At 42.5% G+C, this 15,708-nt stretch overlaps 4 protein-coding genes across 6 annotated transcripts; 3 read left to right on the top strand and 1 right to left on the bottom strand.

Moving 5' to 3' along the window:
• Positions 1 to 135: 135 nt before the first annotated feature.
• Positions 136 to 9,706, bottom strand: carm1l (coactivator-associated arginine methyltransferase 1, like). Of its 3 annotated transcripts, XR_002473489.2 has the most exons (14): positions 9,474 to 9,706; positions 8,121 to 8,246; positions 7,908 to 8,017; positions 7,710 to 7,814; positions 7,486 to 7,596; positions 4,623 to 4,800; positions 4,427 to 4,517; positions 1,753 to 1,834; positions 1,562 to 1,647; positions 1,334 to 1,423; positions 1,072 to 1,209; positions 874 to 963; positions 524 to 634; positions 136 to 391 (listed from the first exon to the last, which is right to left on the bottom strand). XR_002473489.2 is itself a non-coding variant. In XM_021602853.2 (13 exons), exons 1-13 carry the CDS (start codon positions 9,643 to 9,645, stop codon positions 382 to 384), a joined length of 1,389 nt encoding a protein of 462 aa, XP_021458528.2. In that variant the 5' UTR covers positions 9,646 to 9,706; the 3' UTR covers positions 136 to 381. The 3 variants fall into 3 exon arrangements, 2 of the variants coding, with proteins under 2 accessions (XP_021458528.2, XP_021458529.2); XM_021602853.2 differs by lacking the exon at positions 524 to 634; XM_021602854.2 differs by lacking the exons at positions 136 to 391; positions 524 to 634 and having other exon boundaries at positions 870 to 963.
• A 992-nt stretch (positions 9,707 to 10,698) lies between these two features.
• On the top strand, positions 10,699 to 11,607 carry LOC110523814 (heat shock protein 30-like). The gene has a single exon (XM_036977500.1). The coding sequence runs from the start codon at positions 10,827 to 10,829 to the stop codon at positions 11,469 to 11,471; it is 645 nt and encodes a 214-aa protein (XP_036833395.1). The 5' UTR covers positions 10,699 to 10,826; the 3' UTR covers positions 11,472 to 11,607.
• Positions 11,608 to 12,560: 953 nt separating this feature from the next.
• LOC118964603 (heat shock protein 30) lies at positions 12,561 to 13,401 on the top strand. The gene has a single exon (XM_036977499.1). The coding sequence runs from the start codon at positions 12,618 to 12,620 to the stop codon at positions 13,260 to 13,262; it is 645 nt and encodes a 214-aa protein (XP_036833394.1). The 5' UTR covers positions 12,561 to 12,617; the 3' UTR covers positions 13,263 to 13,401.
• Positions 13,402 to 14,351: 950 nt separating this feature from the next.
• LOC118964524 (heat shock protein 30-like) lies at positions 14,352 to 15,192 on the top strand. Its single transcript, XM_036976523.1, has one exon. The coding sequence runs from the start codon at positions 14,409 to 14,411 to the stop codon at positions 15,051 to 15,053; it is 645 nt and encodes a 214-aa protein (XP_036832418.1). The 5' UTR covers positions 14,352 to 14,408; the 3' UTR covers positions 15,054 to 15,192.
• Positions 15,193 to 15,708: the final 516 nt, after the last annotated feature.

Genomic DNA, 15,708 nt, shown 5'->3' with positions numbered 1-15,708 from the left:
GTCACTCGTCACCAGCATGTTGTTTCCACCTGTCCCTTCAAATCAATTATTTTCAAATCCAAGTAAGAGCTAACGAGCCAGGGACCGAAATGGAACCAGATATGTGTTGGTTAGAGAAGTAATGAGAGGTTATTGTTACGGATAACACAAGTTTATTGGTTTTGTATTACAGGTTTACAATACATACACGTGTATCTCTCTTAGTGCATAACTATTGTAGATCCACTTGATGTCCCTGTACACTATAATGCATGAAATGCCGGCGTTGGCTATATGTTTATGCAAAATAAAAACATATTCATGTACATTCAAAGTTCTTTCATGGACAGTTTTATAGCGAAGGACATGAAGGCTCCTGGAACTTGATTGGTGATCATCACTTCAGGCATACCTTTGGAAAGAAAATGCATGTTTAGCTAAACAAACAAAGTCAAACTCCTGTTGGAACTATGCACTTTCCTACAAAGGGGATATGTAATGGACTACACTACTGACCCCGCAGGGCAGTTCAGGTGTACTTTACCTAGCCTATAGTCCCGGGGCTTGTGCCACACTCTACTCTGTAAAGGGTCTGTCCACACTCTTTGCTCCTGCATTGTCTGGAGGTTCTTACACCAGCAGCCAACTGTGTACCCTAAACAGGCAGACAGACAGAGGTGTAGTCCAGGCACACTACAGAGCACATTAGGCAAGTAGGAAATAACAATACTACCATATCTACTCGCTTCTACCAAAAGCTGTATTAATTGAAAGGATATGAAGAGAATTTAAGCTTCTGCTATGAACCTGGTATGGACCAACATTATAGACTGCATACATAGAAGAATAAGACATCATTGAATCTCACTGTTGAACCAAATAGCAGCTGCTCACCTGAAGAAAGGGTTCTTTAGATCCAAACTGTTGCCAGATTTGAAGCCTGACTGATCAACGACTGCTGTGATGTGAATGTCGTAGCTCTGCCTGGTAGAGATGAAGAGCAAAAAGCAACCAATATAATCTCTGTATAATATTGTTTCCATTTCCCACATTCCATTTATATTGTACAGACACTGTCCTTCTCCGGCTTACCTTGTGTTGGCTATGAACTGGACAGATCCGGACAGAGTCTGTCCCACCTTGCCAAACAGAGGGGTCTGGAAGAGACAGCGGACCTGGTACCAGTGAGTCAGAGGTTCACTAGGAGCAGTGGACAGCCACACTGTCATCCTGCAGAGAGAAAGGACTCAAATGAACAGAGTATATCTACTGTACCCCCTGGAGCCTGAGACAACACTTGTTTGTTTTTTTAACAATGAAAATCATTGAAAAACATCACTCCAAGCGGTCTTACTTGGATCCTATAAATGCTACGTCAAACCAGAAGGCCAGCCCATGGATCAGTCCAGACTGGAGCAGTTTAAACACAAATGGAATCTCCATCCTGCAAGACATAGTGAAATGGAATGTTTATTACAGCGACATTCTGTCATTATCGCAGATTTTCTCTTATCTGCCAATACAGTTTCATAGCTCATAATAAGAGCCGCGCAATTACATTTGTGTTGTTGTTGACAATCACCTGTGTAAGTCCTCTTCTTTAGCCTCCATGAAATTGATGCAGTGCTTGACAGATTTTGCCATTAGAATCGACATCTCAAATGTGTCCTACAACAAAATGAGGACAATGAGGCAAATTGAACATCTTTGTATCATTTCACAGTATATATCAGCATGAACGCAATTATAGCCTCATTGAACCGAGGTACTCACAACTATGGGCTGTTTGAAAAACTCATCAACTGCAGAACTGTGAAGACCACTCAGGTTAACCCCATAGAAACAGGTCTGGTGCCTGCAATGGAGTGTGGCAGAACAACAAGGCACATAATGTATTAGATCAGAAGATTCTGCGCTTAAGTCTAACTTGTCCAGGCAGACACAACTGAAATTCATGCTGTAAAATGTTTGAGCACCAAGCTAAGAATGATTTCTGCATTCCTAAAAACTGAAAAGGCTTGTCATCCCCTCATAGTAGTGGATCAAAGACACCATAGCCCTCTTGCTGGAAAAGGCATGCAGACCACTATCTTGTAACATTATACAGCTTCAAGGGGAAAAGTGAAGTGTATATATGACACCGTTGATTTCATTGCACGTCCCATCTTGGTGAAGTGTCTTTGGTCCCGTATTGTTATAAATGGGTGGTGTAAAAGACTTGCATGTGAAACACAAGATGTGTGTGAGATGAAGTATTAGATTATCACAAATAACCTTTTCAGTATGTTCAAGCTTGGGTGAGGATGTTGTCAGCACTAGTGAACTGGTGCGGGTGATATACAATATAACCTCAAAAGTATGTGGACTCTCCTTAAAATGAGTGTATTCGGCTATTTCAGACACATTTTGCTGACAGGTGTATAAAATCGAGCACACAGCCATGCAATCTCCATAGACAAACATTGGCAGTAGAATGGCCTTACCGAAGAGCTCGGTGACTTTCAATGTGGCACTATCATAGGATGTCACCTTTCCAACAAGTCAGTTTGTCAAATGTCTGCCCTGCTAGAGCTGCCCCGGTCAACTGTAAATGCTGTTATTGTGAAGTGGAAACGTCTAGGAGCAACAACGGTTCAGCCGCGTGGTGGTAGGCCACACAAGCTCACAGAACAGGCACAGTGCTGAAGTGCTTAGCATGTAAAAATCATCTGTCCTAGGTTGCAACACTCATTACTGGGTTCCAAACGGCCTCTGGAAGCAACGTCATTACAACAACTGTTCTTCAGGAGCTTCAAGAAATAGGTTTCCATGGCCGAGCAGCCGCATACAAGCCTAAGATTACCATGCGCAATGCCAAGCACCGGCTTAAGTGGTGTAAAGCTTGCCGCCATTGGACTCTGGAGCAGTGGAAACGTGTTCTCTGGAGTGATGAATAGCGCTACATCATCTGGTAGTCCGACGAACAAATCTGGGTTTGGCGGACGCCAGTAGAACCCTACCTGCCCAAATGCATAGTGCTAACTGTAAAGTTTGGTGGAGGAGGAAAAATGATCTGGGGCTGTTTTTCATGGTCCGGGCTAGTTCCATTGAAGGGAAATCTCAACGCTACAGCACACAATGAAATTCTAGACAATTATATGCTTCCAACTTTGTGGCAACAGTTTGGGAAAGGCCCTTTCCTGTTTCAGCATGACAATGCCCCTGTGCACAAAGTGAGGTCCATACAGAAATGGTTTGTTGAGATCGGCATGGAAGAACTTGACTGGCCTGCACAGAGCCCTGACCTCAACCCCATCGAACACCTTTGGGATGAATTAGAATGCCGACTGCAAGTCAGGCCTAATCGCCCAAAATCAGTGCCCGACCTCACTAATACTCGTGGCTGAATGGAAGCAAGTCCCCGCAGCGCAGCAATGTTCCAACATCTAGTGGAAAACCTTCCCAGAAGACTGGAGGCTGTTATAGCAGCAAAGGGGGGGGGGGGCAACTCCATATTAATGCCAAAGATTTTGGAATGAGATGTTCGACTAGCAGATGTCCACATACTTTTGGTCATGAAGTGTAGGTGTGTAAGTGAGAGGGAAGGCAGAGGGTTCACAGAGGAGCATTGCAACATCTATCCGGTATCTCCATGTAAGCATGGCATCTGCGGTCATGTGTTGAGTGTAGTGAGGGAGGAAAACTACAGGCAAAGACATATTGCGCTTTCTCTAACCAACAATATTTGAGCAGCAGATATTTTCTTTACATTTCTCTCTATGTCTCTGTGTCTTCTGCCACTGGCAGTGTGAGGACAGTTATCTGAGTAGAGGGGGTTCGAGAGGGTATGTGTGAGTCAGGTTTGGACTGAACTGGAGCGTTTTACGTTGACAGGAAACCCGCTTGACTGGGGTCACAGCCCAGTGCCAGTCGGACCTGGAGCTGCGGGTGGGTGGGGGGCCGATTAGCCTCCTGGCATGTTGCGTAGCCCCACAGCCTGCCCAGGCCTCTGTGGGGGGATGTCAAATAAACCCTCATGGACACAGCTGTAAACAGTCACAGAGACTCATGGAGATGGAGGGGAGGGGAGCGTCAGGCAGGGCCAGGCCCAGACTGAGAGGCTTTGTGGGGGTGTGAGGCGGGGTCAATCATGGTCTGTTAACGCACTGGCATCCTGCTCTGCTCTGCTCTGCTTCTCCCCAGAAGGAGAGGAGAGAGGGGGGAGGAGAGCACTATGAGCTCATCTCATACAGCAGTTCACTGTGTTTTCATGGCAGCCACACACACACCGCTGTCACAGTTAAGTACGAGTTAAGTTAGCACTGATGCCAACTGTGAAACCCCCTATGGAAAGCAGCACTAATCCAGAATACAAAACTAATAAGAACGTTTATTTGAGTTCAGCCTCCACCTTGTGGTGCCGGAATGACACGCAACAGATTCTGAAACGTTGTGTTAATTCTCTCACCAGAAGCTAGAGCGTCCATAGTGCTCGATGTAGAGCTGCTCGTCAGTGAAGGGAGCGAGGTGCATGTCACTACAGGTTGGGAACATCATACCTGAATAGGTAGAAGAGAGACATGTTTTGTGTAACATTAGCTGAACAAAACTATCAACAGATCAATCACAGCATGGAAAATAGCCTCTGTTGGAATTCAACTGACCCTTGGGTTTAAGCCACTTCCTGGAGTGGAGGTAGCTCTCCAGCATCCTCTCGTTCAGAAGCATGTAGCCAATGGGCTCTGAGATGATCACGTCCACCTGCTCAGGGCACGACACCTCCTCAATCTTTCCAGCCAGGACTATGATCCTATCTGACAGACTATTGCTCTTTACAAGCATCTGAAGGGAAAACACAAAACATTGCTGTCCCCCCCAAAAATGACATTTGTTTTTTGAGTCAGACAGGGTCCGATCTTACTGATGCACCACTGCACGTCTGAGGCTTTGATGATGACATCCTGTGTAGTACATTTGAGAGCAGATGTCTTGGATTAAGGGTGTTTGTAGCTTGTTTCTTCACCTGAAATTGCATTAATCTGCTGTCTAAAATTAGCAAGAAATTATTAGCTGTTGACAAATTGTGTTTTGGTAAACCCTCGTGCATGCAAACTCTCCCACGAAGTGCTCTGGTACATTACACTTCCCTGCTGTGTAAACAGGGAGTTCTACTTTAATGATGCCAGAGCTGCTGGGCTGCTGCTCCAGGGCAATTCCATGGTAACGGAATTACGCTTCGACTCCGATTTTTTCACTTTAAAATGTATGCCAAACAAAACAATTGATTTAAACAGTTATCAAACCATACAACTTTGTGCACAATAACTACTTTGAACAATTTGCACAGAACATTTCACAAAAACACATTTACTGGAAGAACTGGGCAGATGCTAAATTTGGCCACAGAATTACGGTAAAATCTCCCTCAGTTTTCTATGTGGACCACGTCTGCTCAGTGGGTGAGGAGGCTTGTTACAGTAAATGGAAGGAGGGTAGGTGGTAGGTGTCATGGTAGGTTTCACTAAGATCTGGGAGAGGAGACATTCACTGGAGAGAGAGAGCGAGAGAGAGAGAGAGAGAGCGAGAGAGAGAGAGAGAGAGAGAGAGGGGTTGTCTAGACTGTTTTAACACTGTTTTAAAGGGAGGACAGTAGCAGGTGAACCCAACTGTGATTTGTGACTACTATGATTTCCCATTGTAGACAATTCAATTGCAGTAATTCCGATTTGGTAACAGAATTCAGAGTTTTAATCACTTAATAATTCATAACAAACTTGATATTAGTAAAAACACTACACAGTAACTAATTGGTAGGTCTACCTTTACTTGTTACTTCTGTGAACTTTCACTATCGTCCCTCCTCATGAGAGACATTAAAACATGTCTTAAAGATATGTGGGGTTTTGGTAACGGAATCACAAGGCACAAAGTTTCTCAAAGCAAACGATTTATCCAAAACGAAACATAAGTATTGATATTAGTTGGAGGGGTCTTTACTTCAACATTGTGTTCTGATGTATTTCTCATACCTTTTACTGGTTGATGTTGTGGTCTAAGAACCCTTTCCATCAGTTTGTTAGTCCAGATTTTTAGGATGGCAAATGGTAGAGAAATGTATATATGCCTTCATTTCCCCCAAATATAGACTCTTAGCTTTCATTTGACACACAATTTGATATGCTCCTATGAACTTCACATGTTGGTGCTCATGGGTCCTTTTACATGGAAATGCTCTCCATGCACACTGAGTGAGAGGAACAGACTGCTGTGTCTTCGATTACTGAGAGACTGAAGCATATGGTGTATTAAAAACATAAACCAGGTCATGCTGGCCAGGCTAGACCCTCTGACTGGGAGTGTGACGGAGCCCCTCATAATATTGTTTCAAAAGGACATTGTCCACACTGGTTGGTTTTCTCTTGCTGTCTGCGTAGGTCATCATCCCACACCGTGGCAGATTACCCTTCCTGTTTAATCCAGACCTTGGCCTGTGGAGCGTTCTTGTGAGGCAGTGACCCATGCACATGCACGTGCACACTGACGCTGGCCAGGCGTCCACAGGGGTGGTCCCAGGCTCTGGCTCACACTGTTTATATAGACCTCAGTGTAGGCCTACAGTGTGATAGGGATTCAGCCTGCTCAGAGAGACCATGCAACCACCCCAACAGGAATACATTATGGAGGTCCACCATTTTGTCCAACTGAGTATACGGTTCGGCTATTGGCAGATAAGCTGCAATGTGCAAGGAAAGAAATATGAAGGGACACATCTGGTTGCAGTCTAGAAACAAGCACCAGTAGAGTAGAAATAGAACAGGGAGAACTATGCCTGACTGTTAAGCTAGAGGCCATCCATCCATGAAAATATGTTTCCTTCACCCTCAAGCTGGTTTCTGGGCCAAGAGCTGCCTCAAACCATTACACCCTCAGAATGTCATGCTCTGTGTGTGAAGCACGAGGTCCGTTTTATGGGGGCTGTTCTGTTCTGGAGGTGTGACTTTCGCTGAGATAGCATTTCCAGGGTTGTGTGGTTTTCATCAAGGCTTTGTCCTTGGCTCCATGTAGACACCATGAGGTTTGAGCTAGATGTGTTGACAACACAGGTGATTAGGGCTGTGATAAGTGATTCATCATCTTTACCCGGGGTGTTTCGGGCCAAGCAATACAAATGACTTTATTCACTGGTCAAAGCCGTAAGGTTTTCCTTCTCATTCTAGGCGTAAGTGGTTTAAGCTGCTAAAACAGCAGAAACATAAATCAGATATCAAAGCAGCATAGAACGTTCAATCATCTCAACAGACCAATGACGTTACTGAAGTAACTACCTATTCATCATACAACACACACATTTGAGCAATTATTAAGAATTCTGGTACTATAGATTGAAAATGCCAGATAGCGCATGTTAAAGTGCAAAAGGATGCTCGTTTAACATGAGCTTTCACATTTCCTGGAAGGTTGATAGGAAAACAATCAGATGCTGCCAGAGTAGGCCGTAAGGGTGAACGGTAAAAGAGATGCCTTTACCTCCGCAAATTTGGCTACAGGGCTGGCCTCCACAGCATATACCCTCTTCGCTCCTGCCTGGATGGCGAAGAAAGACAGGATCCCTGATCCACTGCCAACATCAAGTACTATCTGGGTACAGGAAGGAGCCAGACAGTACATCCGCATGCAGTAACAGACAAAATGTAAGACATGATCAGGTTCAATGGATACGTGTGGTTTTGGTTATGTGGTTACACTCTTACTTTGTCCTTGAAGTCCATCTCGTTTAGCAGGATGGCCTTTTGATACGTGGCTGTCCTCAAATAATCCTGCAGCATATTCTGTTGTTGTGATAGACAGCCATAAAACTACAGAAGAAGGGAGGACGAGGTTCATTCACAACCTAGTACACCACCAGTTTGTCTCTCTGCGGGCCGAGTTGACGGGTACAGTAAAACTACCTGGAAGTACTGCAGGGCTGAGGAGTCTTCTGTTCTCTGGTCAAACACGGATTGTTGCCTTTCTGCTGACTTCTCTTCTCTCCTCAGCTGTATGTGGAACTCCTGAAACTCTGGGGTCAGAAAACAACGGACTTGATGCATGAAGACTCTTTTTGACGGTGTAAAGGAGGCTCCCACCTTAGCTAACGTGAGTCGTTTCATGTGTGCCCTTACCACTCTGTGTTCTGAACTGCAAGAGAACGCTCAGGCAGCCAACGGTTATGAGGAAAGATTGGGTGCCCACCCGACAACAGTCTGTTTCCCTGGTGACTGTGAATTTGAAAACACAGACCCCATCACCTGCAAAAGAAAAAAACACAACAGACAGTTAATTCAAATACACCCAAATACAAGATCTCTGTATTCTGTGTCATCCATTATCAAGGGGGCTGTTCCTCTGAGTTATCTACCCCAAGTCCATTCATTTGTTCTTGGCCTTTTGCAAACGTATCAGTAAAGGAACCATAAATAACAATGTCAGACATTAACCTAAGAAATCCTTCAGCATACTCTGGCAGCACGAGGCTTCTAATGTGTAGCGGCCCTATCTGATCCTGTGCACCAGCAGGAAGAGAGATATAGCGGTAAGGCCCACTGTACCGCATCGTATAGGAAAACACAGTCTAGGTACATACTGTCCAGTAGAACTCCATAACAACGGAGTCAGACACGCACGCACACACACACACACACACACACACACACACACACACACACACACACACACACACACACACACACACACACACACGCACGCACACACGCATGCATATTGACGCCTCACATACACACATACACACATACACACATTTGCACACTCTCAACATACGCTGCTGCTACTATTATCTATCCTGATCGGTTAGTTTTTACCCCTACCGACATGTACACCTCAACTACCTCGTGCCGCTGCACATTGACTCGGTGCAGGAACTCCTTGTATAGAGCTACATTGTTGTTATTTGTTGTGTTTTCTATTTTTATTTGTTAATTTGCTTTTTTAACTCTGCATTGTTGGGAAAGGGCTCGTCAGTAAGCATTTCACGATCAAGTCTACACCTATACTGCACGTGTGACAAATACAATTAGATTTGATTTGACTTCACACGCACGTACGCGCGCGCACACACACACACACACACACACACACACACACACACACACACAGACACACATACACACACACATGGTGCACACAACTGGGTAGTAAATCTCACAGACCTTTCAGCACTGCCTGTCCAGCGACCACACAGAAAGAAGTAAAATTGCCACATGGGAAAGACTGTAGGAAAATATCATACACTCCACACACATACACATACATGGGCTTCTCATAGACCAGAGAGAGGGCAATACATTTCTTTTTTTAATCTTTAGAAAAAAAAAGCTATTGGCAATTTTATTCAGAAATAAAGAGAGCATCATCACTATTTCTTCTTGGTTGTACTCATATGGAAAGAGCTAGTGTGATAAAAAAAAAACTGTAATTTGATTTATTAGCTTGTTCTTGTTTCTTGCATGTGTACTTACCATCCTGAATAGTGAGCACTGTCTCCTCCAGCCCTGTGCTCAACTGTAGAGAAAGGCCTTGGTGTTGCCTCTGTTTAGCCACCTGTATCTCTCCCTGTACCTGGTCCTCATTCACCGTGAACAGATTGATGGAAAAACAGGTCACTTCTGAACCCCTCTCCATGGTCTCCATGGTCGCAGCTGTCGTAACTTCTGTAGTAAGGTTCTGTAGATGTGTCTGAGTTTGGTTGAGGTGGGAGGGGAAGGAGCTCTGGTAGGAGTCAAGGGGCGGGGACAGACTGTGTACAGGAATATGCTTTGAACAAAAAGAGAAGTTACAAACTATTTTTCTACATATATATATATATATATATATATATATATATATATATATATATATATATATATATATTAACCATGGCTAGATTTAGCTAATCTAGTTCAGCAATTTAGGCTAAGGCATTGAAGAATCTGAATAGACAAAAGTTTATTTTAGATTTCTGCAAATACATATTTGTATCATCAATGCTTGGATAACTTCCAAATTCAGGGCGAAAACACCTTTTTCTAACATAATAATGAACACACTTTCACTTGATTAAAACTGACTTTCACTCATGTTCTATTTTGTTCACTTTTTTACTATGTTGAATGACACTAAAGAGGACAGCTTAGTCTATTGATATCATTGAAAACATAGGAGCGTTAAGCACAGCAGGACGAAGTCCTGATGAATGTGGAATAAATTGGGCTTGGTCCTGAACTTCCTGATTTAGAAGTGGGCTGGAGTGACGTCACCACGTCCATTCAGTGTGTCACCTAGTGGAGAACTATGGCAATGACAAGAAAGGTCCTGTTCAATTACATTTTGACGTCTCTTGCAATGACGCCTGTGGTGAAAACTCTTTAAAACGTAGCTTGTGATCTTTTGTCCAATTTTGTTCGACTTTGCTGATACTATTGCATGTCACAGAATATGCATTGCAAATGATCCATCAATACTGTAAATGTGAAAAGCAATATGATTCAAAATACTTTTAAAAGTCATAAATATATTTAAGTTAAGTGAATCATTCATCAGTGAAACCAATAAAAGGTGACCTGCTTTAAGTACAGCACCACTAATATCTCAGGACTGTGGACTCCATCCAGCTTGTTACTGAACTACCTGATTTAGAAGCTGGCTGGAGTGACGTCACCACTTCCCTGCAGTGTGTCACCCAGTGGAGAACTGTGGAAATGACAGGAAAGTTCCTGAAGACACTGGAGCTCCAAGTGGCAGCATATAAAAGCTGTGAAACTTCCCCTGCCGAGACAGAAACCAATACATCCAACACTGAACACACAAGACTCAACACTCAACATTGACTGAAGATGCTGTGTTCCCGAGGATTCCAGTCTTCCCTCAGCCCATTGATGGACTTCTACTGGCCTGTGCGCAGTCTATGGCCAGAGGTCCGACCTCTTCTCAGCCAGCGGGATCTATTACAGAGAAACCTGCTAGAGATCAAGAGCAGTCTGGAGCTGATGGCAAAACTCCAGCAGCAGATCTTTGAAGAGTTGGACAATGTCCCGTCCTCTTTGACCATCCAACCAGTCTCCTACAAGCATGATAAAGATGGAGAGGGCTTTGCCCTGACACTGGACACTAAAGACTTTTCCCAAGAGGAGCTGTCTGTCAAGCAGGTGGGCAGGAAGCTGAAAGTCAGTGGGAAGACAGAGAAGAAGCTGGATGATGGGGAAGGCTCCTATTCTTACAGATGCCAAGAGTTCAGACAAGAGTTTGATCTGCCTGAAGGGGTGAATCCTGAGACAGTCACCTGCTCCCTGGCTCATGACGGGAAGCTCCACATTCAGGCACCAAAGAATCCATTATCTTGTGAGGATGAGGTGGCAGAGAGAGTGGTGCCCATCAACTGTAGCCTGGATGTGAAAACCCCACAATTCCTGTCAAAGACAGAGGGAAGCATCACCGACACACAGAAGAAACAAGAGAACACCATTTCACAAGAGGACTGATTTTTATTTCACTGGATGAAACATTTTCTTATACATATTTTTCATGTTATGAAACTGTATGCATTTACATTTCATATCTTGTAACAATCAATATGATATGCTTTTTAATTTAATCAATAAAATATAAAATTTTACAGAATATTGCAGTTGTTATGATCTCTTCAACGGATATCAACATAATGACCTTTATTTCTCATCAAAAGTTAACATTCCAAAAGGCTCACTGGCCTGACATTTTTCAATTATCATTTTCAATAAATCCAAATTTCAAAAAGCTCTCCTGAAAATGTTCTGATTCTAACATGTTTATGACATGTTTATAAACCTGACTTCTGAAAACAAATGTCATGTGGACTTGTCAGGATTTGCAATGTAGGCCTTTTTGAGCAAGTGTCCTGTTTTAGATCATTGAATGTGAGTGAATAGTTTCCACAACTAGAAAATATTGTTTTTAGTTATTAAAAAACAGATGTAAATATATGATAAACATAATGCCAGACAAACATTTTTTCCGTTTTCAACAATGTTATAGGAACATAAAATCGACACATGACCAATTTCATAATGCTGTACAATCTGAATTTCTTTCTAAAAAATATGATTTCTCCGTGGATTATTTTAGAATGTGTTCAATTACATTTGGACCTTTCTTGCAATGACGCCTGTGGTGAAAACTCTTTAAAACGTAGCTTGTGATCTTTTGTCCAATTTTGTTTGACTTTGCTGATACTATTGCATGTCACAGAATATGCATTGCAAATGATCCATCAATACTGTAAATGTGAAAAGCAATATGGTTCAAAATACTTTTAAAAGTCATAAATATATTTAAGTTAAGTGAATCATTCATCAGTGAAACCAATAAAAGGTGACCTGCTTTAAGTACAGCACCACTAATATCTCAGGACTGTGGACTCCATCCAGCTTGTTACTGAACTACCTGATTTAGAAGCTGGCTGGAGTGACGTCACCACTTCCCTGCAGTGTGTCACCCAGTGGAGAACTGTGGAAATGACAGGAAAGTTCCTGAAGACACTGGAGCTCCAAGTGGCAGCATATAAAAGCTGTGAAACTTCCCCTGCCGAGACAGAAACCAATACATCCAACACTGAGCACACAAGACTCAACACTCAACATTGACTGAAGATGCTGTGTTCCCGAGGATTCCAGTCTTCCCTCAGCCCATTGATGGACTTCTACTGGCCTGTGCGCAGTCTATGGCCAGAGGTCCGACCTCTTCTCAGCCAGCGGGATCTACTACAGAGAAACCTGCTAGAGATCAAGAGCAGTCTGGAGCTTATGGCAAAACTCCAGCAGCAGATCTTTGAAGAGTTGGACAATGTCCCGTCCTCTTTGACCATCCAACCAGTCTCCTACAAGCATGATAAAGATGGAGAAGGCTTTGCCCTGACACTGGACACTAAAGACTTTTCCCCAGAGGAGCTGTCTGTCAAGCAGGTGGGCAGGAAGCTGAAAGTCAGTGGGAAAACAGAGAAGAAGCTGGATGATGGGGAAGGCTCCTACTCGTACAGATGCCAAGAGTTCAGACAAGAGTTTGATCTGCCTGAAGAGGTGAATCCTGAGACAGTCACCTGCTCCCTGGCTCATGACGGGAAGCTCCACATTCAGGCACCAAAGAATCCATTATCTTGTGAGGATGAGGTGGCAGAGAGAGTGGTGCCCATCAACTGTAGCCTGGATGTGAAAACCCCACAATTCCTGTCAAAGACAGAGGGAAGCATCACCGACACACAGAAGAAACAAGAGAACACCATTTCACAAGAGGACTGATTTTTATTTCACTGGATGAAACATTTTCTAATACATATTTTTCATGTTATGAAACTGTATGCATTTACATTTCATATCTTGTAACAATCAATATGATATGCTTTTTAATTTAATCAATAAAATATACCATTTGACAGAATATTGCAGTTGTTATGATCTCTTCAACGGATATCAACATAATGACCTTTATTTCTCATCAAAAGTTAACATTCCAAAAGGCTCACTGGCCTGACATTTTTCAATGATCATTTTCAATAAATCCAAATTTCAAAAAGCTCTCCTGAAAATGTTCTGATTCTAACATGTTTATGACATGTTTATAAACCTGACTTCTGAAAACAAATGTCATGTGGACTTGTCAGGATTTGCAATGTAGGCCTTTTTGAGCAAGTGTCCTGTTTTAGATCATTGAATGTGAGTGAATAGTTTCCACAACTAGAAAATATTGTTTTTAGTTATTAAAAAACAGATGTAAATATATGATAAACATAATGCCAGACAAACATTTTTTCCGTTTTCAACAATGTTATAGGAACATAAAATCGACACATGACCAATTTCATAATGCTGTACAATCTGAATTTCTTTCTAAAAAATATGATTTCTCCGTGGATTATTTTAGAATGTGTTCAATTACATTTGGACCTTTCTTGCAATGACGCCTGTGGTGAAAACTCTTTAAAACGTAGCTTGTGATCTTTTGTCCAATTTTGTTCGACTTTGCTGATACTATTGCATGTCACAGAATATGCATTGCAAATGATCCATCAATACTGTAAATGTGAAAAGCAATATGGTTCAAAATACTTTTAAAAGTCATAAATATATTTAAGTTAAGTGAATCATTCATCAGTGAAACCAATAAAAGGTGACCTGCTTTAAGTACAGCACCACTAATATCTCAGGACTGTGGACTCCATCCAGCTTGTTACTGAACTACCTGATTTAGAAGCTGGCTGGAGTGACGTCACCACTTCCCTGCAGTGTGTCACCCAGTGGAGAACTGTGGAAATGACAGGAAAGTTCCTGAAGACACTGGAGCTCCAAGTGGCAGCATATAAAAGCTGTGAAACTTCCCCTGCCGAGACAGAAACCAATACATCCAACACTGAGCACACAAGACTCAACACTCAACATTGACTGAAGATGCTGTGTTCCCGAGGATTCCAGTCTTCCCTCAGCCCATTGATGGACTTCTACTGGCCTGTGCACAGTCTATGGCCAGAGGTCCGACCTCTTCTCAGCCAGCGGGATCTACTACAGAGAAACCTGCTAGAGATCAAGAGCAGTCTGGAGCTGATGGCAAATCTCCAGCAGCAGATCTTTGAAGATTTGGACAATGTCCCGCCCTCTTTGACCATCCAACCAGTCTCCTACAAGCATGATAAAGATGGAGAGGGCTTTGCCCTGACACTGGACACTAAAGACTTTTCCCAAGAGGAGCTGTCTGTCAAGCAGGTGGGCAGGAAGCTGAAAGTCAGTGGGAAAACAGAGAATAAGCTGGATGATGGGGAAGGCTCCTATTCTTACAGATGCCAAGAGTTCAGACAAGAGTTTGATCTGCCTGAAGGGTTGAATCCTGAGACAGTCACCTGCTCCCTGGCTCATGACGGGAAGCTCCACATTCAGGCACCAAAGAATCCATTATCTTATGAGGATGAGGTGGCAGAGAGAGTGGTGCCCATCAACTGTAGCCTGGATGTGAAAACCCCACAATTCCTGTCAAAGACAGAGGGAAGCATCACCGACACACAGAAGAAACAAGAGAACACCATTTCACAAGAGGACTGATTTTTATTTCACTGGATGAAACATTTTCTAATACATATTTTTCATGTTATGAAACTGTATGCATTTACATTTCATATCTTGTAACAATCAATATGATATGCTTTTTAATTTAATCAATAAAATATACCATTTGACAGAATATTGCAGTTGTTATGATCTCTTCAACGGATATCAACATAATGACCTTTATTTCTCATCAAAAGTTAACATTCCAAAAGGCTCACTGGCCTGACATTTTTCAATGATCATTTTCAATAAATCCAAATTTCAAAAAGCTCTCTCCTGAAAATGTTCTGATTCTAACATGTTTATGACATGTTTATAAACCTGACTTCTGAAAACAAATGTCATGTGGACTTGTCAGGATTTGCAATGTAGGCCTTTTTGAGCAAGTGTCCTGTTTTAGATCATTGAATGTGAGTGAATAGTTTCCACAACTAGAAAATATTGTTTTTAGTTATTAAAAAACAGACGTAAATATATGATAAACATAATGCCAGACAAACATTTTTCAATTTTCAACAATGTTATAGGAACATAAAATCGACACATGACCAATTTCATAATGCTGTACAATCTGAATTTCTTTCTAAAAAATATGATTTCTCCGTGGATTATTTTAGAATGTGTTCAATTACATTTGGACCTTTCTTGC

Source organism: Oncorhynchus mykiss, chromosome 5, assembly GCF_013265735.2.
Source record: "Oncorhynchus mykiss isolate Arlee chromosome 5, USDA_OmykA_1.1, whole genome shotgun sequence".
Classification (NCBI taxonomy): domain Eukaryota; kingdom Metazoa; phylum Chordata; class Actinopteri; order Salmoniformes; family Salmonidae; genus Oncorhynchus; species Oncorhynchus mykiss.
Note: the sequence above shows the minus strand (reverse complement) of the source record. Positions and strands in the feature narration are given on the sequence as shown.